Source organism: Ostrinia furnacalis, unplaced genomic scaffold (genome assembly GCF_004193835.3).
Source record: "Ostrinia furnacalis isolate ACB-3 unplaced genomic scaffold, ASM419383v2 OfSCF2569, whole genome shotgun sequence".
NCBI lineage: Eukaryota > Metazoa > Arthropoda > Insecta > Lepidoptera > Crambidae > Ostrinia > Ostrinia furnacalis.
In genome coordinates, this window is record NW_021132808.1 from 176,722 (window position 1) to 203,603 (window position 26,882).

At 34.5% G+C, this 26,882-nt stretch overlaps 1 protein-coding gene across 1 annotated transcript in view; it reads right to left on the reverse strand.

Moving 5' to 3' along the window:
- The window catches only part of NGR-A12 (neuropeptide receptor A12), a 66,779-nt gene extending 40,097 nt beyond the window's left edge, over positions 1–26,682 (reverse strand). Inside the window, exon 1 of the mRNA XM_028308944.1 lies at positions 26,468–26,682. Coding sequence (XP_028164745.1) covers positions 26,468–26,682 — 215 coding nt within the window. The remainder of the gene's footprint in view (positions 1–26,467) is intronic.
- Positions 26,683–26,882: the final 200 nt, after the last annotated feature.

Sequence of the window (26,882 nt, forward strand, 5' to 3'; positions counted from 1 at the left end):
GTCGGTCCACCTTGTGGGTGTTCCCACTACGTCTCCCGGTCCGTGGTCGTCAATCGATGGTATTTTATTTCAGGATTATTCGTTTTGAAACAGAAGTTAAGTACTTCAATTCCCTTGCTCTATATTTCATCAACTTTTAAGTTTTTCTTTATTTTCTCGTTCAACCTCATTATTTCTACTGATTAATGGCTGATGTTTACCAAACTGTGACTAATTTTCGGAATTAGGACGCAGGAGCGGCCGTTTGTCAGTCATAATGTGCTTTGGGTGTGTTACGATTTCATGTCTCAGTTACGAGCGATTCGGAATTCATAGCCGCCTTTGTTAAGGCGATTACATGGCCGAACGACCTTGAGCATTAGAGCGAGACAACGAGCCACTCGCCGCGCGCCCGCGCTTCTTGCCCGATACCAAAGTGCGCTCAGAATACAGATGCGAAGCGCTGCCAATTCTAACATAACTGCCTACGGGAATGTTAACTTGATTTTAATTTACGCATATCGAAAAAAATTGCGATGCTTATTTTGTGTTTCAAAACAGAATTTTAAAAAAGAAAATAAATCATTATACAGAATAATAATAATTATCGTCAGCATATTTTCAAACTGAAACAAAATTGAAATAAATGATTATATTATTTCAATTAGACATCATTATACTTTAATTAGTACCATAACTATGAAAAATAAACAGTTATTTCCTCCTGTAAAGTTTGCAAAAAGGGACATACCTAAGCAGTTTGAAAGTTGAGCTGACGATATTCGTGTGTCTAAGTGAGCTTCTAAACAGTTTTTAAGTGTGTGTACGAGTACCTACCTAAATGTAAATGTCTGTCTGTGCAGGTATTCAAAATATTGGTCAAATATCGGTCAACATTGAATAAAATATGTTTGATCATCGAATACAATTTAAGACTTTACTTTTTCCGTTATTATTTTTTGGTAAAATCGAGAGAAAAATAAGATTTTAGATTTTTGCGTTCCATTTCAACTAAAATAGATAAACACGGATTGAGCGACATTTTTATTTACATGTCAAGTACGAATACGAATACTGTGTGTCGAGGTAACGCCACTACAATGTAACATTATGACAATATGAGGGTAAATCAAACCACATACAAAAACAGACTTCTTTTTCTTTGATTATTTTCGTTTTTATTTTTGATTTGATTTTGAAATAAATCATATAAAAAAGCTATGAAAAACAGTATATCAGAAAAGATGGAGATGTTTGAAGAAACTTTTGATGGATATTTTTTTGTATTATTTTCACATTTTCATCCTGAAATCCAATATCTAATTACTACAAGTGATATTTAGTTATTATCGTTGGAAAGAAGAGATAATTAGATGTTTTTAATGATCTTAAAAACAATCTACTAACACACATATTTTCATTTTTTTAATCAATTTCAAGTTATGTTTTTTATCGTGTTTTATACTTTTGTTAAACTTTGACTGCTCGTAATTAGCTATCCAATCATTATCTGGATATAAAATGTTTTTATTAGAGTAAAGACATATTGGATCTTCATACCAAATAAAAAAAATCGGTTGAAAACGCGACAAAAAAAGAAGCAGTTTTAGGTAAAATTTCGGATTTTTTTTTTAAGTATATAATAAATCTAGAATAAATAGATAATCAGACAAATAAATCTAGAAAAAATAGATAATCAGCATCTTGTATACCTATGTATTTAAATTATCTTAAACATTTTATAATACCTATACATATTTAAAATGACGTAGTAAATACTTAGATCACTTTCATTCAGCCGCCGAACTACTATGAGTACCGAGTGTACCATCTGCGCTATAAATTCTTTATAGAAAAACAAAGAAGCGGAGCGTGCCGATGTGCGACACAGCCTCCCCGTGCGAACGCTAGTGAAAGACTGAGCTCCCGCTATCGCGCGGCCCGCGCGTGGAAATTACAGGGTATTTTGAATGTATGACACGTAATACATTATTTTTGAAAAAAAATGAACAACAATTTTTTAGATAATTAAATTTTCTATCATTTGGTGAAAGAATCATTAAAATCGCTTCAGCCGTTTAGGAGTAGTAGGAAATTTCTTTGGTGAAATTAGAAGAAAGTTAAGATTTTTTTCTGTCAAAACTAAAAGTTGTAACAAAAAAAACGAACAACAATTTTTTAGTTTAAGATATTATACATCTCACACATATTTTTTTTTCTTGTTTGGATCATCCATTTAGGAGGAGTAGGGATTCAAAGAGAGGTCTATTTTGCAGTTTTGCCTCACCTATCGCCTTAAGGGGCTAACGTATACCAATATTTGTCAATCTCAAAAAACCTATTAGTTATAGATTTTTATAGGCAGATATGTACCATCCTAGACTGCATCTCACTTAATACCAGGTGCAATTGCGGTCAAATACCTGCCTTGTCTAGCATAAAAAAAAAGTTGAAAAAATTACTAAAACTGTCGTTTTGAAAGTCGCTAGTTTGATCCCTGGTGATCCGGTTCCTAACACCAAAAAAGTTTACTGTAGACAGACCACACTGCGCTCGTAGCAGCCTATGACTACCCACGCAACTCAGGCGTGTTGAGAAAATGTCTGATACACATAAGCCCGTACTCACAGTGCGCGAGAATGCACAGGGTGACACAAACCAATCACAGAGCTCTATGCAACGCTGTGCGTTCGATTTTCTGGTTCACTAAAGCAAACATCGTTTGTGAATACGGGTGATGAACATTTTAAAAGACATATCAACAGCGTAAAATAAATATGGTAGGAGGTAACATTAATAACTTGCAACAAACTCCTAACGGGAATATTAGTAATTTGAGCAGTAATGACATTATTAATGACTTCTCTTAAAAATATTCTAGACATTTTTTTTTTGTTTTTCATTACAAATGTCACATGGTACTCCGTTCGACTCTTAACGGCCCATGGCCTTAGCTTGACCCAGATTGCGTGCGGGTAGTGATAAATACCAGCGTTTATTTCAATTTTATTAGCTTGATTCATTTCAGTTAGAACTAAACCGTATTTATGTCTTGCACTTGTTAAACGGATCACTAAATAGTAATATAGTAATAAAGGTCATAATGAAAAATTTAAGAAGTTGTTTACGAACTGTTAAATCGCTATTCTTTGATATGAAAGAAGACTTTTGATATGAAAATCCTTTCTTTCAAAAACGTCTTTTAAGAGCTTAGATTCTACTGTTCAAGTGAATAGTAGCAATAATAAATTACACTCTCAGGGAATTAATTACCTCTAATTACTAATATTTAAACAGTTAAGTTTCTGATAATTTACAAGCACTCGTTTATTAGCATTCCTTATGCTTAAGGCTAGGATTTACCGCCTCGATGCTGAGGCTGAGGTAACGAATGCACGGGCATTCGTTACCTCAGCCCCCGCACACCTCGCACTGACACTCGCGCTGACACTCGCGCTTCGCGATGACGCCACAGTGTAAAAACAAGCCGTAAGTTGGATTAAACCGTAACCTTCAAATAGTGAATAAATAAATAATAAAATTAAATATCCTTCGACATAATATTTTAACACTGCGCCTCTAGTCTCAAACTAAGCAAAGCTTGTACTATAGGATATGAACATATTACTTAAATAACATAACATAAATAAATACATTCATATTATGGTTAGAAAACACCCAGCCCGAAACAAACATTATTATAATGTTCATGCACACAAATGTTTGTCAATCAATAATGTCAAATAAAGATGATAATATTAAGTCAAACAAATACTTTTTACCGACAAAAATAGTAAGCAAATGATCACAAAAATGTAAACTTCATTTTAATATGAAATACTAATGTTCTTTTACGTATTGCTATTCTATTTAAGCAAATGACTCTAAATTAATCATTGTAAACCCAGAAATAGTAAACAATCCTCAAAACAACTTGCCTAGAGGTCCTCTTCTGCCCTTTTATAATTTTTAACTCAGATTCAAGCAGTAAACTTCTAAAATAATTATTTATTGTATCAATTAAATAACTGTATCGCCATCTAGTTATATAATTCAGCATCTTTAAAAAATTGTGAAACATCGGAATTGATGACTCGCCTTATATTCTTTCATCATCAAAAAGTACCTAATATTATCATCTAATTGTAAATTACGGCAACTATTTCCTCATAATTATTTGAAAATATAAGGCAAAAATGTTTAAGTTTTACAAAACTATGAAGAGCAGATATCTCGAAAACCATACAAGATATTATCGAAAAACTTGACTGAAAAAAGTAGTAAATGAAATGAGATTTCATTTTGTTGCAATAGTCATATCGCCAGGACGCATAGTTATTTATTTAGACAGTTTCTGAGATATAAGCGAAAAACCCAAAAATGGGACCTTCAAAGGCTGCGATCGAGAACTTTTGTCATTCACTTAAGTTACACGTGTTTTATAAGTTAGGCGATTTTTGTTTGTTAGGAAAAATGGATCAAAAAATCAAAATCAAAAATATTTATTCAGTTTAGACCACAAGTGGCACTTATGAACGTCAAAATATAGTAAATAATAAAAAAAAAGGTAGCCCCTATGGGGCACTTTACATGTCTCCTTACCTTTTGGGCCCTACCAGCACTTCGAGACAAACATATGGCAAGTGCTGAGAAGAAACGCCGGAACAAACTCCTTACGATCAAAGAATTTAAATCAAGTTTTACTTATAAAATGAAATGAAAAGTGTTTGAAATGTTAAAAATGGTCTTTGGTGAGTCTGCGGTGAGTGAATCAAGGGTTTACGAGTGGTAAAATCGTATCTAAGAAGACCATGAATGCATAGAAGATGACGAGCGCTCTGGACGCACCAGCATATCAACAACCGATGAAAATGTGAAAAAAACAGAAAGAAGTGGTTATGAAACACCGTCGAATCACAATTAGGGAAGATGCTGATGATGTTAGCATATCGTTTGACTCATGCTATGAATATTTTTTGGATTTTTGTCGGTATGAAAAATTAATTTGTTAGAAAATTGCTGAATTTTGAGCGAAAGTGGCGGCGAATTTTTGCTAAAACAAAACTGTAACAATGTTCCAATCTCCAAATTTACCGGAAATGGCTGTGTATGACTAGTTTCTATTTCCGTGAATAAAAATAACTTTAAAGGGTCATCGTTTTACAGACATAAGTGACATTAAACACGCGTCGCCGATCGATGTAAAGGCTATCTCAAAGATCGACTTTGAGAAGTATTTTGAGAATTGGAAGAAGCGCTAACACACGTGTATAATGTATAATAGGGACTATTTTAAAAGTTTAAATACTAATGTAGATCAATAAATAAATACTTTTCTGAAAAAACGAAAATTCCCGTTATTTTTTAACAGACTATGTATACATACATAGGGTTGCCAGGTCCAGAAACACAAAAGCCGGACTCTGTGCTTCATTTGGCCGGACATTTTACTTTAAAATTAGTGTCATAGCTCACGAAGTACTATCATCATCGGTTGCCCAGCGCTTGATATTATTCCGTAGCTCGGCTTTCTTTCGCATAAAAAGCCTAACAAAAGCCAGACAGGCTGGACAAGACAATATTTGGCCAGACAAGACCGTAAAAAGCCAAACATGTCCGGATAAAACCGGACACCTGGCAACCCGATACATATATGTATAAATGATCTCATATTAATCACATTTACCAAATCATAATTATTTCATAATAACCGGTAATTATTCATAATTTTTATCACATTTACCGTAACATATAAATCAGGAGGACAAGTCATAATAAATATTGTTCTTTATAATTTGACGCTTTCTTTGGAATAGTTAGGTGGCATTTAAAAGAAGGCGAATTAGTATATTAGAACTTTAGAAGCCTCTTAATATTCCCGTGGCTTAGTTTTAAAATCAAAGGTTGGATACCGTGGAAAAATAATAATAATAAACTTTATTTCTGTATAAAAACAGCCTAAAATATTATTATAAATTATCTGCGGCTTGACTCATAATTTCCCATAAATAAATTAATTTTAACTCATTGGTTTTATCTGATATTTGGAAAATGTACTATGTATCATGCATGATTGAAAATTCTTAGCTTTCTCCAGTAATACTGATATTATTATACTGTGACTCGCCACCCGCCAGACAGAGGCGATTTTGTCAAAAATATTGACAAATCGCGAACTGTCACAGGAATAAAACTGACACGCGTCCGTCCTCCGTAAGCGCCACCGCGCGACTGATTGAGATTGTTCAAGCCGTCATGGCCGATTTTTTCACATTTTTTCATCATAGTAACTAAATAAGACGCAATAACAAAATTTTGAAAAGTTGTCGACCTAGAAAATACAAAGTCCTATCTATTAGTATATATTTTAAGTGTAAAATGTTAAAAATGAATATATGAGAGTAAAACAAAAAAGCCGTCGACGTACTTCTTTGGAATTTTTTTTTATCGGACAAACTATGCAATATCGTGTTTTGGAAAAGTTGTCGCCCTAGTTAAAGACATTAACTTACTCCTACAATTTTTTGTTTGCTAAAATATCTTTTCATTTAGAAACTATCTGCAAACAAAATCGGTCAAATATCGACAATTTGGGAAATCATGGCCTTAAAAGTAGTTAACTTACTCAAAGCGTTCGAGAATTTATTACCTATTAAAGTAGCTTTATTTATTAAGCAATAATACGTTTATCCTTTTGAAAGGGTAGTTCTGTGATGTTAATAACTTACTATTGGATGTTATTACGCTGAAACGAAGCGGTACGAAAGAACGTACTTTATTCTGATGTTTCACCGTCTAAATCGTCGTCATTTTTTAGATAGTAGTAACAGTCTTTTAACGAGTGTCGCAGTGAAAGGAACATCGTTTTTCAGTAATAGAAAGTTATATTTTATGTCTACAGCCGAGCCGCATAACAATTTAAGAAAAATAAAACTGTGTTTTATCGTTCGCTATAAAAATATTAGAAAACATTTACTTGATAAATGGTTACCTAATAGTTGTCTGATACTATATTCTATTTTAATGTAAAGTTTACTTATTAATAACTATGATTATATGGCAGTAATCTGTGCTTGAAGGAATTTCGCGATTTGATATTTATATATACATAATTTGTTACTTACGATTGTAACTCTCGTCATAAAACAACACTTTTCAAGATATAGGTAAGGGTTTTATTTGTACATTCATAAGGGTCCTGATATTGATCCCAAGTAAACCAACAAAACGACAACGGCCAGGCCTAAAGTTAGCAATACCAGGATATAAATATCAGGATAAGGCAATACATTTCCATAAAATTCTTTGATAACTGATTCTAGAAAGCAATGAATATAAGATACAAAACTAATACAAACATTATCTCAACACAAAAAGAATTGCTCAATAAGTTTGAGGTAAATATTGGTGTACCTTTAACCGATATTTTGGGTCGGACCTTCTTAAAACCTTTTAGTGATATTGTATAACAAACGTTACAGAACGGAAATAAATACTGAACAATTCTAGATTTGCTTCTTTTATACATTTGGTTCAATCATTTAAAATATTTGAATATTTGAAGTTTATTGTTTTGCTGAAAAATACTATTCATATTTTCAAGTGTTTATTTGTAAAATTCTCATCTGTAAAAGTTTATTGAAAAACATTTTATTGTTATAAATGTTGATAAAGCAGGCTACTAAATGAACACCAATATAAATTCAAACGAAGTTATTATCTAAATAACAACTTTGTTCGAATTCGCACAATTCTCAACTCCGACCTGTTAAACTTTCCATGACCTGTTAAAGTTCTTTGCGAATTCTTTGCTAATATAATTGTTGGCGTTAATGAACAGGAGCTTTTAATTAGCGAACTGTTTACGAAGCTCCAATAATTTGCGCTTTTGACATCCTGAGCGGTTACGTCTTTCAGCAAAAACCTAAATATACGAAACATGAGAACATAAATTATGTTTTTGCTTTTTATGGTAAATAACGCCTTTACGTTTCGCTTTCGTGTCTTTTTCAAAGCGTCAGATAAAATTACACAAAAGCTGTGCCTCAAAAGCGGAAGCCTACACGATAGAAAATAAAGGCTTACAATTTGCCTTAAATCAAATCAAATCGCCACCTGCAAAAGCGGCAATTCAGTGAAACGAATCAACTTACTCGATATTCGATGGCTTCAATGTAATTAATGTTATAAATTTAATGAAATCTCGCTTCTCGAGTGAACACATTTATCAGCGCGTTCCTCCGAACGCGAAGGGTGCCGAAGTGAAAGGAAAAGATTACTGGATTAGAAAACAATTGAATTGTGAAACACCTGCGTATTTTATTGTACAGACAGTTTCAATGGAATGAATGATGATGATCAATAATGACTTTAAGGTTAGGTAAGAAATAAATATTTTATATTTGTAAGATGTACCACACCTAATTTATATGATAAAATTGTATGAACTTATCACTTAATAATGCAAAATCGATACCAACTAAATGTTTAGCTTACCATGAGGGATTTAATGGGTTAAAAAAAGTGCTAAGTTTCAACTTCCTGTGATATCTAACAAGTAGTATTTTATAACATTAGTGGTGGGAAGAGCTTTTTCAGTAGGGTTATCGTTCCACGTTCGTACCACGCAAGCGTTTTAAAGTAGGCGTTTCATGCACGGTAATTTGGGGTAATTAATCTTAATTATCAAAGTAAAACCGCTCGGAATCCCCGCTAAGTGGTTCAGGTAGACTCAGGTGAAAGGCCTAGTTTTATCACGGCTAATAGAGTCATCATGATGTAGGTGTTCTAAAATAAAATGTTGTAAATAGAAACCCAAAAAATATACTCAAAGTATTTATTACTTTACTAAGAATCTTAACTACTAATCTACTAGTGACATGCACAACAGGTAAGTTAGTTATTATCATTTGTAAAAGATTTTACTCCAGCTAAAAACGTAATTCGAAGTTAGAATGTTTCCATCCTTCCCACACAAAGCGAGTTACCAGCATGAGCAACAGTGACAGAATTATCCGAAACCAGGTAAAGGGCGTTTTGGAGTGGCTGTGCAGACCCAAATTAAGCTGAACAGCTTGTACTGTGTGACACAACTTTAAACATTAAAAACCAAGAACTGGCAATTATTATTTTGAATAAAGTTGTTTGTTTTTTACAGGATCAGGGATACGATTCTCATGCAATAGATTTTTTTCCGTATACGAACTCGTGTTTCGGTCCGTTGCGAAGTTTTTAAAAACGCTGTAACTTCCGTATGATTAAATTATCTTTTCTTAGTGAAATTTTATTATAAAGCCCATTTATTTTCATAATTTGATACATAATGTTGTAAAATTTATACGCAATGTCACAAAACATAAAGTTTTAAAGGTTAAATTTCAAATATTTAATAACGTGTACTGAATGTTTCGGAACATGTTAAAAAGATTAATGCCAATGTCGTCATTTATTTATTTTTATTTTATTTATTTTTATTTTATTGAGAAAATATAACAAATAATTTAGTTTTTTTCATACGAGTTATAATGAAGGCTATATTATATTTTATAATCAATTTTATAAGAAATTATCCTTGCATAGTACAAATTTTCTTGGTTTTATTTCACAGTTCATATTAATTATGATTAAGGCTGGGTTGCACCATCTTACTTTAACTTTGACAAACGTCAGAAATCTGCCAAACACCATACAAAAAGCAACGGTTTTGACGTTATAGTAACGGTCAAAGTTAGGTGGTGCAACTCAGCCAAGAGTTGGAGTATTTTGACAGGTAAATTCGTGTAAGAATTTCAAGTTTGACTGTTACTTAGCACTCGTAGCGTTCGAGTAGTTTTCGATCGAACTTTTTCGATTATGAACTTCTGAGAATGCACAAACGGTGTAAATAGTCGAAAAAACCTAAGAAAACCCTCTAAACGATCTTCGAATTATTTGTTGAATGTGAACTTTTTTCGATAGCATGAGAATCGTATCCCAGAGCCTGCATCGTTCGTTCGTTTCAGCCATATGACGTCCACTGCTGGACAAAGGCCTCCCCCAAGGTTTTCCACAATGAACAGAGCTTTAAAACTACATGTTAATATGTGCAATAAACTGAAAACTAAAGCAAGTAACGCTTAAATCTTAGTTAAACAGACTAATTAATTTACTAACCAAGTTTGTTGTGAACCTTAGCAGTAAATTCAATGTTATTTCTACAATCGAGTTACGAGACGAAACAATTGAACCCAAACTTGCTTGGTCCATTGAATTAATATACAATACGATCAAATCCGAGAGCCAATCCTCGTTCATTTCGCTTTTCTTTGTGGTAACCTGAATTACCTCTTGTCCTAACCCTTTCAGCACAGAATAAAACGAAAGTGCGTTCGACTTTGAAAAAATCTAGTGAATTGGTAAATCAATTTTACCGCGCCAAGACGCTTCCGATCGATCGTACGGTTCGATATATTTGCTATTTTTCATACAAAAACTTTCAATGGCGTTCAGTCGGTGCTGTGTTGAGTGACAAAGATGGACGTGTACCTGACTACGGGAGGCGTGAAAAGTATTAATTTATTTAAATTACTTCTTTTGTGGATTTCAATGAATTTTGTGCGTATTAATTTAAATTATATCCTTAAAAAATATAATTCGCTTTAATTTTATAAAAAGTTAGATGAAGCCGAGTACCAGGTACTCCTAAAGTTCTACAGCACGAGCGTGCATGTCGGGACGATGTTTGAATTTTTGGTAACGTAAGTAATGGAAACCTTTCGAATCTTTTAAAGGCCTGAAAATCAGATTTACTCTAGAATAAACTCAAGAATGTCTCCACGACACATCATAACCACCAAATAGTACAAATCCGCTGTAGAAAATACAGCCACCAGTGAAAATATCGAGAGGATACCAGGATTCTAGTACCAATAGATGAACCAAAATGATCCCTTTTATGAAAATATCTAACCCCATGTGTTATTGAATAATTGACTACGGGAGGCGTGAAAAGTATTAATTTATTTAAATTACTTCTTTTGTGGATTTCAATGAATTTTGTGCGTATTAATTTAAATTATATCCTTAAAAAATATAATTCGCTTTAATTTTATAAAAAGTTAGATGAAGCCGAGTACCAGGTACTCCTAAAGTTCTACAGCACGAGCGTGCATGTCGGGACGATGTTTGAATTTTTGGTAACGTAAGTAATGGAAACCTTTCGAATCTTTTAAAGGCCTGAAAATCAGATTTACTCTAGAATAAACTCAAGAATGTCTCCACGACACATCATAACCACCAAATAGTACAAATCCGCTGTAGAAAATACAGCCACCAGTGAAAATATCGAGAGGATACCAGGATTCTAGTACCAATAGATGAACCAAAATGATCCCTTTTATGAAAATATCTAACCCCATGTGTTATTGAATAATGGCCTCGACATTTGGGATTCAAAAAAAAATAAGTTATTACTAAAAACGAAAGCTCATGTTCAATTTTAAGATGCTACTACCCCCACAATTCAGGTTTTGACAGAGTTCTAGGTTAGGGCCATGAGCTATTTTTGAATTTTTTTGCAGAAATTAGTATCTAATTACGATATCATGTCTTTATGAAAAACAATAAAGCTCCTTATTTCTAAAATGTCTTTTTTAGGGTTCCGTACCTCAAAAGGAAAAAACGGAACCCTTATAGGATCTCTTTGTTGTCCGTCCGTCCTTCTGTCAAGACCCTTTATCTCAAGAACGCGTGAACGTATCAAGCTGAAATTCACATGAAATACTCAGGTCTATTGTCCCTTTAAGCTGTGAAAATATCAAACTTCTAAGCCAAGCCAATCAAAAGATACAGCCGATTATGTCGATATTTTCAACAAATTTTCGACACTCGCAAAGGAATCAAAACCTACAGGATACTTCCCGTAAACTCAGAATCTTGAAATTTGGCATAAAGCATTGTCATATAATGCAAATATAGGAAAAATTGCGAAAATTACATTTTTTTAGTTATATAATATAATAAAAATATTTTAATAAAATGAAACTTACTACCTTATTTCTCACGAACGAATAAAGGTATCAAATTGAAATTTATACCAAATACCTAGATCTATTGTCCCTTTAAGAAGTAAAAAAATCAAACTTCTAAGTTAACGCGATCAAAAGATACAGCAGTTTATACCGACACCTTAGACGAATTTCCGTCACACGCTAGGGAATCAAAACCTACAAGGTACTTCCTGTGAACTCAGAATCTTGAAATTCGGCACGAAGCAACGTTATATAGTACAGATAAAGGAAAAATTGCGAAAATGATAAATTTGAAGTTATATAAAATTTAAAATATTATTTTTGCTTACATGACATAAAATATTTTTTTAATAATTATAAACTTACTACCTACCCTTTTTCACATGAACGCGTAGAGATATTAAAGTTGAAATTCATATCAAACACTTCTTAAATCTAATTGCCTCTAAACTGTGAGAAATTCTAAATCAACGCAAAAATTCAAAACGCTGAGGTAGGTACCTACCTATAATGCAAATATAGGAAAAATAAATAAATAAAAAATAATCATACCGCATATTTTTTTTTTATAAAACTCCGGACTTTGACGTAATTTTGGTTTAAGTGAAATGAATGGTGTCCATTGGCATAGCTACAGGTTTTACCTTAGAATACTTGTTTTATATTTGTAGATAGTTACCCTGCCTAAAAAAAAACCCTAGCTACGCCAAAGCTAGCGTTATTTGATAAGGATCAGATATAAACACAAAATAATCTTGCGTGCATACCAATGTTATTTATACCATTTTGCAAGGGGAAAGGTATTTGTGGTTAGCCCTGACTACTTAAGGACAGGAAAAAATCAAATGATACCGCGAGCTAACTACGAACAGCGCCATCTATTGACAACCGTGCGAACTACGTAGTGTCGTTGCTCGGTGATAGGTGTTGCTGATTGCAGCTCATTGTTACAATACTTTTTATTAAAATCGGATTTTATTCCGGAGGTTTTACAATTTCTTACTACTTTCGCAAATCATTACAAATGAAGAAAGGAATTTACAGTGTGGTACCCTCAATGTACAATTAGATTTCGAGCGATACCACTTTTGGGCATTCTCCTTTTAAGTAGTTACTTTCCCCATTGTAATGTTATGAATTTCATTTTGCAATAAAAATACCATAGTTTATGACTCGATTGTCGTAATGAACGAACTTTGTAAACCTTGCAGGTTTGTACGGAACCCTCGGTGCGCGAGTCCGACTCGCACTTGGCCGGTTTTTTTAATTAGTTTAAATTGTAATTGTAATGAAATAGCTATTCATAGGTTCATGACGGATTGATACGATCGTGCGGGGGGGTTTAGGGGGGTTAAAGTCACCCCATTTTTTCGCTATTTTTCTCTATTTACTAAGATCCTAAAGACCCCAGAAACTAACGCGATTTTTTAGAAATCGTCAAATTTTTCTCTCGTGCTGAAAGGGCTAAGGAGTGGTGGCCCAAAGCAAATATTGGGACAAAGTTACAGGTCCAGTTAAGAAAATAAAGATCCCGATAATAGATCTATCAGAAAATAAATGAAATGTAATTGTAACAAATTACTAGTATTTTTATAATAAGTTGTAATAATTTCTTTTTGTTTTCTCTTATGCAGCAAAAATCAGGTATTTGACCGCAATTTCACCATGTTAAAAAGTATAAAATTAAATGTAGTAGATACCTGCTCAGTTGCTCAGTCAATGCCTATTCACTCTTGCCTTGAAGAGGCCCAGATTATAAGAGTTCGGGTTCACATATCTGTAGATATAAGTCCTACCTATACCATCAATTGTCATCGATGTCGGATAGACACAATTTTTCCTCCTTTCCATTTCGTTGTCCTAACGAAATTAAGAACAAACAAAGTAAGTGTTATAATTTGTGTCCTGTTTGCATTCCACAAATCTCGAAACCAAGCAACTAAGAATAATTTGGGGTCAATACTCGTTTTAAAATATGTACATTGATCACTCAAACTCAGCCTGCGTGAAGGTCTTATCAAAGGAATAACTATTTCTAAGACGATAAACTTATCGTCCTTTGTGAAGCCCTTAACTGACTGTTTTCATCGCAATAATAAACAGGTGCCAATTCAACTTCACTTCAGATTTGACTAGTCTTTTGTTACGACAGACAGACAGTGGTAACTGAGTTTGTTGCGGCGCTTCTTCTCAGCACTTGCCAAATGTTTGTCTCGAAGCGCTGGTAGGGCAAAAAAGAATGAGACATGTATAGGCTCCTTAAGAGCATTTGACGATTTGGAAGTACCAATTTAATTAGACTACACAGATGAAGATAATTTTGATTTTTATTTACGGCTAACGCCACAGAATAATAATAATAAGTACTCTAACGCTTAGAATTAGTTGGTTTGACGCAAAATGTCAACGTCTCATGGAAACTAAAGCGAGGTTTAGACTAGCACTAAACTTGCAGAAGTTGACTTCTGCAGAGTGTTTACCATTATGCAAATAGCTGTGGCAAGCTAACTTCTGCAAGATTTACACAGTGGTAACAGATGGTGAAAGTCAACTTCTGCAAATTTCATTGCTAGTCTAAACCTCGCTTAAGACATTACGAGTAGGTACAGCCAGCTTCAAAAGTTTGCGACACTCAAAGTGAACAAAAAGTGATAACACAATCATATTCCAAATATTACAAACATATAGGTATCGCACTTTTTGGCTACTTTCGGTGTCACGAACTATTTAACGCTGACAGTAGGTACCTATGAAAGTGAAGTAATTCTTAAATCGGTTTAATCTAACTAGTTGAATTGTCTAAATTTAATTTTGTCAATCTGCTCGTACTATACATAAGCATTTCATATCATAAAAGTTTTAGAAACGGTAAGGTTTGATTCTTTTCGAGGAAATATGAATATCAGAATTATTTTCCTCTGTTTATCGATATGTTACAGGAAATGTATGAATTTTAGGAATTGTATACTATTCCTAGGAAATGTATACAATTTCGAAGCTATTTAGGAAATGTATAAAATATTGCTTCAGAGATTTTTGAATACACACATATTCTAGGAAATGTATACTTTTCCTAGGAAATTTATAGAATTCCAATATTATATTAGGAAATGTATAAAACTAAGCGGCACTAGCGCGGTCGCGGGATCGGGTGCCCCTCGGTAAGCCTAAAATTTCATTTAGCCAAACCACATTGGCCGATAGGTATGTACTTTTACCTCACAATTATTATTGTTTAGCCTGACAGTTGCTTCCGCACTATTATACTTTGACCGAAAAAAATATTTGCCTAAAGTTTATTGGCCTACCTTTCTTTCGGCATCACGCATATTACGCTGAAGTATTGGAAATCCCTAATTTTAACATCTCTTTTTAAACTACATTATTGGCATGAATGTATTAGTAATCCTATAGCTGGATAATAAAGTTTCGGTTAGGTTAGGTTAGACTTGCGACCTTACACATACACAGCTGCCGCGGTACCGGCCGCCGAGCGCTATTTAAGTTTCGGAGAAAAAAAAGTGGTGTAATAAAAATATTTTTGTGTAAAAAAAATTTAGGCTTAAAATTTGTGTGCCATAGAAAATTAGGCGTACAAAAAATTTAGCGATTCTATAGAGACCCTGCGTAATCGGATGATGTAATACCCTCCCCTCGCACCGCATGTCCACGCGTATTAATTGAAATCTTATACGTTTCCGATTGCTATTTAGGAAATGTGTAAATTTCCTAGGAAATGTGTCTATATTTATAATTTACATCACACATTTCCGGGTGATTTTAGGAATTATATACAATTCCTAGGAACTGTATACAATGACGGATTTCATACATTTCCTGTAACAGATACACATTTACACAATAAGCCGGGAAGGAAGTCGCTCAGAAAATATTGTAGGTAATCATAACCATATAAACGTAACAAAAGATCCCAGCGTTAGGTATATACACCTACGTCACTGCGTCTGAGCGAACAAGCTTTAAGACAACATGTGATAGGTTTTGTCTGGTGACCTACATATAATATCAAAAGGTGAATATTGTCAGGTAATAACGTAGGCAAAAGCTTATTCACGTGACGACACGGATATCAGTACCAGTGATATATCAACTAAACTTTCCCCCGCTCGGGACAAACTTGACCTTCATTGGTTGGGATTTTATGGCGGTCAAGCTGTAGATCCTGGCTACACAGGAGTTGCAGTGGTGGGAACGAGAGGTGGGAATAGTCCCGTATATATCGACTAACAGTCAATCCTTACCCTGGGAATATAAGATTGGAAATTAAGAGGATTGTCGTGGGATTAATTTCCTGTCTCTGAATAAAAAATAAGGATTAAATAAGTTGCCATTCTTAAGGTAATCATACTTTTAAAGGCTCTTCACCTTTATATAAATAGCCGACACAAAAAATATTGTTAATGTCAGTAGCCTTCATTGTTACTACGAATCAGCTTTGTAAAAATAGCCATTTGAATTTTACATTTACATAAATTGTATTCCTGTCTTATTTAAACTTACTGTGTGGACTATGAAGTAGGTAAACCGTAAACCCGGGAAAAAATATTTGCTTTTAGAGATCCTACCTCTATTTAACCAACACTGATAATATTAGTTAGGTAGATTTATTAAAAGGATAACCACTTTAAAACAATTTAAAGTTTGGTTCTCGTAAACTGCTCGCTTTGTAGGTTTCATCAATTTAACGCCGAAGGAAATTTAATGAAAGCTTTCGTTTAAAGCTCGAAGACATAAATTAAAATTACAATTTCGAAGCTCTACTTAATTCGAATTCGTAATTCTAATTGTGTTATAATTTAATCGTAATTAATTACGTTTGTATTATGTCTAAGGTTTGGAATTTTATAATATCGGTAGTTTACTTGGCATAGTTAATAAAAAATAGGTAATTACTAGACTAGTTTTTACCAACTTGTTTAAGCATGACATAATTAGGTAATAATAAAATCCAGTTATTGTAACTCAAAGGTGACTGACTGACTGACATAGTGATCTATCAACGCACAGCCCAAACCACTGGACGGATCAGGCTGAAATTTGGCATGCAGGTAGATGTTATGACGTAGGCATCCGTTAAGAAAGGATTTTACGAAACTCCACCCCTAAGGGGGTAAAACGGGATCCACGTGTACGAAGTCGCGGGCGGCCGCTAGTTTAAAAATAAATTTAGAGACTACCTACCTACATTATGTATACTTTGTGTTGTTTATCCTACTAATACAAAGGCGAAAGTTGGTATGGATGTTTGGATCATAACATGTTTGTTACTCTTTCACACAAAAACTACAGAACGGATTTTGATCAAACCTTACAGTATTATTGTTTACTAGCGGCCTTCGTACGCGTGGTTCCAGTTTTACCCCCTTAGGGGTGGAGTTTCGTAAAATCCTTTCTTAGCGAATGCCTATCCATCCAGTGTTTAGGGCTGTGCGTTGATAGATCACTATGTCAGTCAGTCACCTTTATTTAGATAACCCAGAATAACATATTATAGTCTATAATTTATGGCAATCTGTGACAAACTAAATCTCACGCGGGTGAAATCGCGGGCAAAAGCTAGTGTATTATAACTACAGTTAAGTTGCCGCCATATTGACTTGTCCCAAAAATAAGCAGAAAATAATTTTCTTCCTATTTCCTGTTAGTTTCCTAGAAGTACGTGGTACGTGGAAAAGCTTGCTCAGGTAATTTGTGAGGCGTCGTCAGCACTTCATACTAAGAGTATAATATTAGTGGAAAAACAGGCTCTATTCATCTTAAATAAGGTGTCACTACGTGTCTCTCATAAGGTTTGACAGTTTTAGGTGGCGAGTCTTATGTTATCAAGGGGTAAAAATATATTATTATATACCCATATAATAAATATACCGGCCATTGATCAATGGTCACGTGTATCTCTCTAACTACTTTACATTGGCAGAATTACTGCGTGGCGCCCTGCGCGCTTCAAACGCAATGTGTGCGGTGCTACCTGCCAAACTTTGCATTATAAAACTAAAACAAATAAATAACTTTGGAGAATTTTACACAGCGCCATCTAGCCCCAAAGTAAGCAATTAATATGCTTGTGTTATACGGATGTACCTACTACTTATATGTATACTTTTTAAATACATACATTTTTTAAGTACCTAACTCCCAGACCCGTCACGAAATTAATAAATTTCAATTTCTGCCCGGCTGGGGATCAAACCCGGGACCTCTTCCGTGGTATCCCGGCATGTTGACCTCTATACCACTTAGTACTCGTATAATTCGGAGTCAATGACTCCTGTCTTAAGTACCTACGTGTTTAACCCTTACGAATCTACGAGACAAACCTCAATCGCTCATGCATGAGTCTTGCAGACTAATCAGCTCTTCAAATATTGATGTTGACGTTAACGTAACCACCAAACCGCACTATCGTGCTCTGCAATATTGTGTCCCCACAAACACATAGGTACACACAAGATGCTGTGGATGAGACAAAATAATATTTGCTCGAAGATTATTTCATCATCCTTTACTAGGTCTAACTGAGTTGTATATAGGATGTGAGGGATTGGTTAGCAGAAACAAATAGTGTAGGTAAGGTTACTACGAGTTGGTGCTCATTAATAGATCCTACTATTAGATTTTGTCTAATCCCGATTTTCTACATAGATAATCAGGGAATCCTGTGGGTAGTCGGCTAACTGCTGGACAAATAATAGAGTACCTTTGGTCACCCGCTAGGGGAAAACAAAACTAGTTCTGCCCGCGACGCTTTAGGCCATATTCGGTTTTGTTCTTAGAAATTACTTTCTTTAATTAATAGAATAGAAAGGTCAAAATAAGTAAAGGTGTTATTTTCTGATGTTCTGGTTACTATACAATTTTATAAGTCCTAGTGCAGTATAAGATTTTAAGCTTTCGCGTTTCATCTATACTTATAATAAATCTGTAGAGAGGTCAATTCTGTACATGAAATATATTTTCAAAATAACTATCAGGGGGTGATTAGTGATCGATACTGATGCCAAAAATGAAATCAGTAAAATTTTTGTCTGTCTGTCTGTCTGTCTGTCTGTCCGTCTGTCTGTCTGTCTGTATGTTCCTTATAGAAACAAAAACTACTCGACGGATTTTAACGAAACTTGGTACAATTATTCTTCATACTCCTGGGCAGGTTATAGGATACTTAGGAATTCCCACGGGAACGGGCATTAGCGGGAAAATCCTTTTGCATGAAAAATCTAAACCGCTTAAGTTAGACGCTTGAAATTTGGCATGCAGGTCCCTTAGTAAACTTAAAGCTTAGTTAAACAGGATATTGCGAAATTCCAACGGGAACGGGAGTTAGCGGGAAAAAACATTTGTATGAAAAAATCTAAACCGCGTAAGATAGATGAAGGGGGTAAAACGGGATCCACGCGTACGAAGTCGCGGGCGGCCGCTAGTTTTAACTAAAATAGTAAGACACGGGTTAACTCTATCTACTTCTTCTTAACGCGACGTTTATTAATGAGTTACTTTATACTCACGGCTTGACGTTTCGGATGCTATTAAACGTCGCGTTAAGACCTGTGTCTTACTATTTTAGTGCAATATAGTTGCAATATGACTGCAAAGTGGTTGAAATGTCGTTATTATCTACTTAATGTGTATGATTTAGATTAGTAATAGGTATTTCTTGAGATGCTCCAAGAAAAACATGTGTTTGTAAAATCTTTTTCGCCAGCAATTTACCGTAGCCTTAATAAAACACTTTAAGCTAAATTAATAATACCGAGAAGTAGGAGGTTAAATAATAGAATTCTACTCTCCCGATAGTTTTCTAAAACCGTCTATTTGAGAATTCCGTACAGAAACATTAAATAAAAATAAACGATAAGAATTCTACGAAACATAAAACCAGGATAGAGGGTGACCAAATAAAAGAAATGGAAAAACTGATCTCCTGATTTGACCTTCCTACCCATTTCAATCAAACTGGGTGTTCGATGAAATTGAATGTTATTGCATTAAAATCAATATACGGAGAAGGACCGACAATCTGGTGAGGGTCGCGGGAAGAACCTGGATGTAGGCAACGCAGGACCGGTCTTTATGGGGGTCGTAATATCCTTGTGGGAGGCTTTTGTCCAGCAGTGGGTGACATTTGGCTGAAACGAACGAACGATATTATTATCGTTCGTTCTGTCCGTCCGTCACTAGATTTTATTTCCGGAATAGTGTGTTTCCCTTAAATTATATTCTGTTAAAAAATGAAAAATGAAATATTTTATTCAGCGACACAAAACCAGGCGCGGATCCAGTCCTCAAAAAAGGTTGTGGGCACAGCCACCAAAAATTAGTAAAGTGAGAGTTGGATCACTACATGCCCGGACATACATACATGCCTATCAATCTTATCAACAGTTCATAATTAAAACAAACAAATTAGGGTTGTGGGCATGCCCACAGTGCCCACAACGGTGGATCCGCGCTTGCACAAAACAGCATCAAATACACGTAATTGTTTAAATGACACCTTACACCCTGTATGCAGCTTTTTAAGACTCGCGTAGAGATACGAGTATCTAAAGTGCAAATCACTAGAAAACCTGTCCCGATATTGCTTTTAGCTTCCAGGCTTAGCCGTAGAGACTCCGGTAAGGTACTTATATACAGGGTGGAAACGTTAAGTGATCTCACTCGATTATTTCTAAACTATACAAGATATCGAAAAACTGATTACTGATTCTGAAAGTGCTTCACAAGCTCTTTCAAACGGTATCAATAATAGGTTACATAATAAACTGGATCTATCCAAAAATTAAATGTTTTCAGCCTCCATACTAAATGTATGCCAGTCAAACAAAATTAGAAGTATTAATTTTTTTTATTAAACAATAAACACTTAAAATGAACTCGTAAATTGCATTCTTATTTAAAATTATTCATGGAAAACATTGGTTTTAGGCTTTACTTGCTATAATATTATCAAGACATGAGTGCCATGACTGTGGCTGTACTAAATGTGTGGAAGCTGGAAACATTGAATTTTAGATTGGATCCAGTTAATTTTGTAACCTATTATTGGTATTGTTGGATAGAGCTCATGAAGCACTTTCAGGATCAGTAACCAGTTTTTGAGTATCTTGTATAGTTTTTAATATTATGTGGTTTTACTAAATGTATGGAAGCTAAAAACAATTAATTTTCGGATAGATCCAGTTGATTCTGTAACCTATTATTGGTACCGTTGGATAGAGCTCGTGAAGCACTTTCAGGATCAGTAACCAGTTTTTCGATATCTTGTATAGTTTAGAAATAATCGAATGAGATCACTTATCGTTTCCACCCTGTATAGATTCCTGATCACAATAAATGTTTTCTTCCCAGTAATTGGTAATACTAGTATTAGAATACCGTGGATGAAACAAAGATCTCAAAAAACAATTACCTAGACTTAAAGGAGGATAATTAGATGGCTTTAATACGTTACATAGAGCCGATTATCTCACAAATAATATGGTACTTATTTGTTATTTTTTTAATTCTGCTACGGAGTACAGTCAGCGTCAAATACTTCATGACACCCAAAGAACCAAAAACTCTGCAACATGTCATTGTTACATTTGGAATAAGGTTGTGTTGACAACTTTTTGACCACTTTGGGTGTCACGAACTATTTGACGCTGACTGCACATTCACACGCACTTAGGATGTGTGATAAAATGTACCAGTCTTAAAACGTAATTAATTATACGGGTATAATAATCGACATTTAATAAAATCCACAAGCGTAGGAGGCAATAATCAGTCTCCTATTAAAGGTTACAAAAATAGGTAATACTATTTTTAGTACCTACTCCCTAATAACATTGCTTTTTTAACTTCAAGCAGTACCTAATTAAGTCACGCTTTTGAAGCCAATACCTGGATGATTCTTGTAATTTAATTATAATTATCTACTTGTACAGAAGAATTAATTAAGAAGACTAGAAGTTACATTTATTTGGATTTTAAACAGATTTTACTAAGTTAGAAATAAAACAAAATAATCAGTCAGTCACTGAAAACTGTTTTAGTTGTGAAAATAATTAGTTCACAAAAAATATGCTTTTGTGTTGAGATATTTTAATTTTCGAATTTGATGCATTTTAAAATAGGTTTAGATTCACCGTAATTAATCTATTAAGGCAGCTGGTTTTCGGCTCTACGAAATTCTGTTAAAGTTTCTAATAAGCTAATAAAATCCCCCATGGGCACAAAGAAAATAGACAATTACTGAAGAAATATAAGTTCAATAAAAAGTACAAATAAAGTGTGATGACTGTCTGTTTCTTATCGCAAATGGAGTAAATTTTACGAGTAATTTTGGAAAATTTCAAGCTTAATTCAGCCACTATTCCGTAAAACTTTGTCGCGAACCCCCTGGCGTCGAACGACAAACCCCTAGGGGTTCGCGTATCCCACTTTGAGAAACCCCGTATTAAAGGATTAATAATTATTATAATACCATTTTCAAAATAATAATTATTTTTACTTTCCATTGTAGTGCTTCCAGAGAATTTGCTAAATTGAGCCGTCCCAGAAAAAAAATCCGTTCCCACGCGTCCACGCCACGTGCCCAGAGTACGCAAGTAAGAAACCTAGAAATTTTACCAAACATATTGTTATATTATTGTGAATACTGGTCTAAAGGTACGGCCGACAGCATAATAATATCAAGCTTAACGCAGTGGCTTCTTATCTCTTTGTAATACGGGTTATTATGCATCAAAAGCATATTATCTGACGTGTTGTTGTCTGTTTTTTTTGTATGTACATGATTTTCAATAATGTCGACATACACGTGTATTGGCACTGCGTAACATTTACGTAACTACAGGATAAGCTTCCCTGGAGGAAAATATTCCGTGTGATAAGGCATTACGTACACCATTTCACCAGAATAACGAACTGAAGTCATTGACTGTAATAAAGCTTGCAAACGATCCATTATCATTACATTTAGCGACACGACATCTATGTGTCTATGTAGCGAAAGGTCAAGCTGACTCACTTATAACGAAATCTCAGAAACACCTACAAACTTGAAATTTGGTATCTAGGTTCCATAGGATGTTATGTAGACATCCGCTAAGAACGAATTTTACGAAACTCCACCCTTATGGGGGTAAAACGTGGTCCACGCGTATGAGATGGAGGGCGGCCGCTCTAGTTAAATTATATCTTTAAATGTATATTAACCAGGTAAAATTAAATTGTTATACAATATTTTAAACGTCAATTACCATACTATGAGTACACGTCAATTACATACTCCGAGTAAACTAAGTTTAAGCTTGACTAGACAACTAATAAACACTTAATACTATTAATTTATTTTCGTTGATCAAATATTCGATTTCTAGTTTAATAATATTGTAAGGTTTGTACCAAAGAACATCCTTTGCTGTCGTAAGCATTTTATGTTACACAAACCGTTGGGTTTTATTTCAAAGAAAATGAATCCTTTCTACTAGAAATCCGTCCAATGCATTCGGATTTTACATATACTCGTATTTTCTTGTATGTTACATGTTCATGTGATGGGTAACATATTGTGGCATTACGTCGAAGTGGTCGAAGCATCAGCTAGTGTTAAATAATATTATTGCTTAAGAAAATATTTTTCTCAATTATCTACGTCATCCAATATTACAAAATTACTTTATGACATTTATATTAATAAGATCTTTTAAACTTATTCTTGTTCCAGGACACGGTTAGGAAACTTTTTGTAAAGAGCGAGTTCCCACCCAACTTGAAGGAACTATTCAAGAGTTTTTTAATATAAAATCGAGAAAGGCCACGAGAGTTTAATATAATAATAATAATATAATAAATAATAAAATAATAAAATCTTTATTTAAGCAAGACAGATTTACAAAAAACGGAATGACAGTCTTAAGCTAATTACATGCTATGGTGGATTGTGAAGAAGTGTTGGTAGCGGTTCTCGCACTAGGTATGCACCTGTATCGCGAGAAACCAAGTAACATTTTGCCAAGAAATTTTTATGCGGGTGGACTGAATTGGCGACTGCTTTTGGGTAATTTACTTACACAATACAAATTTACAACAACAAGCAAATTATACAAGAGTGGAGATAGATTGTATGAGTGTGTGTGAGCGTATGTGAGTACCTGCAGTGCATGTTGTCTTTATTGTGGTATTTTGAGTAGGTTTTCCGTTTCCATGTACGAGAGGGAAAGTAGCCATTTGGTGACGTCTCTGGCAGCCTGCCGAACTGAGGAGAGTCTGGTGTCACAAAAGCGTGTTATTTTGTTGTATATAAAAGGGAGCCTGAAGTTAAGGTGGTTCCTAGCTTCTTTCAAATATCGAGCACTGTCAGAAACATGCAGAGTTCTGACGTGTTGCGAGTAGCGTGGCGCAGCGCGGCAGCGGTAGGATGTTGCGCTATAGCGCGATCTAAGTGATCAAGGCCATCGGTATTCATATCTATTATGCATCGTACCTCTTTGATTGTGCGATACCTTGCTTTTGTTATTTGGCGTCATATATTGCGTTCGTCAAGCCGCGGCCTTTGTAACCTTTTCCCTACGGGAGGCAAAGTCAAAAGTCACTTCTCAAAATAAGGGTGGCATCTATTGTACGACAAAAAAACAAAAATTACATTAGTTGCAGAATATTATTCCAAACTAGCTGACCCGGCGAACTCTGTTCCGCCTTAAAGGCAATAAATAAGCCATCGCAATTTTTCCTTATTTGCTCACCGACCGTTTAGACCAGTATTTCCCAAAGTGGGCGATAACGCCCCCTTGTGGGCGCTGCAGGCTTAAAGGGGGCGGTAAGAGACCCAGAAAAAAAATCGGGACGTTGTGTAGAGGCTTGGGAGGCGTCATCTACTAGGAGGACTCTTAGACATCGACTGAGCTCGACTCTTGACTACAAAAATGGGGGGCGCTAAAAATAATTAACTCCCAAAGTGGGCAGTAGACTAAATAAGTTTGGGAACCACTGGTTTAGACCTACCCTGGACTACGACAAACATTTTAAAACCAAAATCAGCTCAATCGGCCCAGCCGTTCTCGAGTTTTAATCAGACTGACGAACAGCAATTCATTTTTATTTATATAGATAGATATAGATTTCAATTCCGTAATGTTCATACATACATACATACATTTTTAAAATATCTGGATGTAAAGTGAAGCAAAAATTTTGAGAGGCGCACTTTGGTTTCCAAGAGCCCGTAGGGAAAGGGTTAATGTATTTAGCCTAGACCCAGAAGTGCGAGGCGCACAAGCTGTTACTGAAAAGCAACATAAGTACGAGTTGTTTCGACGGCAACATGTGCGAATAATGTCTTTGAATTTTCAGGAACTTTTTTCAGCATTATTTTATTGCCCTGTGTCCGGAGCCATCTGAGGATACTGTCAAAACTGTTTATCTACNTTTTTCAGCATTATTTTATTGCCCTGTGTCCGGAGCCATCTGAGGATACTGTCAAAACGGTTTATAAACAATATAAATAACACTTGTTTCAACTTCAGGCGTTATCTAAATATTTTCTGTATGAACTGAAAGATAGCTGTGCTATGTAGCGCTGATGTATTATCAACATCATAAAATATAAAGCATTTATAGCCAAACAATCTCAATTTATATTCCAAACAATCGTAACTCATCTACTTAATTGTTTGCAAAAACTTTCAAAGATAATTTATTCATCTATTAATTTATTCGCTTAACTGAAAATAGAATATTTTACTGCATTTTAAAAGGTCTAATAAAGATAATAATTGGCTCGGAAAATTCTTTGATTTTTAATATTCTCTCTGAAAACTAATAAAACTCTCTAACAATAACGTTTTTGTAAACGCAAACTTGAAAGTGTTTTTTTTTATCGTCGCATCATCATTATTCTAAAGTCGTTCACGGCAAAACTTTGTTGAGTTTAGTTATAAAATATTTTGACGTCAATCAGCTCGTCAGTTCTTTTTTCAGCACAAGTCTAGTCTAACAGGGAACATCAGTCTTGTAATTTCCGAAATATGTAAAAAGGAAATGAGACCGTGCATTATCTGGCAACGTTTTTTTAGTCTACGTCAATAAATGTAAAGTATTTGACAGCAAACATCTCTCATGAAGATGCATTGGAGGGTGGTGCATACTGATAATGACTTATAAAATCGGTGATTTGGTCGGCTATTTCATGAACAAATTATATGCACATCGGTCTCCTTAATAGCTCTACGTCAGCTAAACTTAAAAAATGTAAATTAAAGATGAAAATGTTGTTTTCGAAAGAGCTTTAATTTCATGGCCATGGTTTTACACACATTAGCCGTTTAAAGTTCTGACTTAAGAAATAACTAAAAAGTATTATAGGCTAACTAGTAGAGAGAATTTATTGAGCTATTTTCATACATAGTTGTGTGTTATCAGCAACTCCTAAAACTAAGTACTTAAAAAATAGAATTAAAAAAAATCATACTCACTTCTTAGTATAGTTGCATTTCACGGCAACTACTATCAATAGTATGTTTGCTACTAATGATAGCAATATTATAGGAACATATAGAGTGATCAGTATGTGTTCCGGTTGAAAGAATATGTCCAATTCTGTTCCGAACTGGAATGTTCCGTTTAAGCCGACACTTAAATTTAACCCTTCTAGAGGGTTAAAATCCTTCACTGTCATATTCGGGATCATTTTTATCCCTTTTGCACATCAAGGCTAATGAGAAATTGTTGGCGAAGTGACACTGGACCGGTAGAATATATCACTGAGATTTGTTTGCACATTTTATTACACAATATAATGAGTCACTTTTATAAAAAACTAAGTTAGTTTTAGTAGTCAAATGTATGATTTATCATTCTTTATTAACTTAACCACTTTCACGAAAGTTT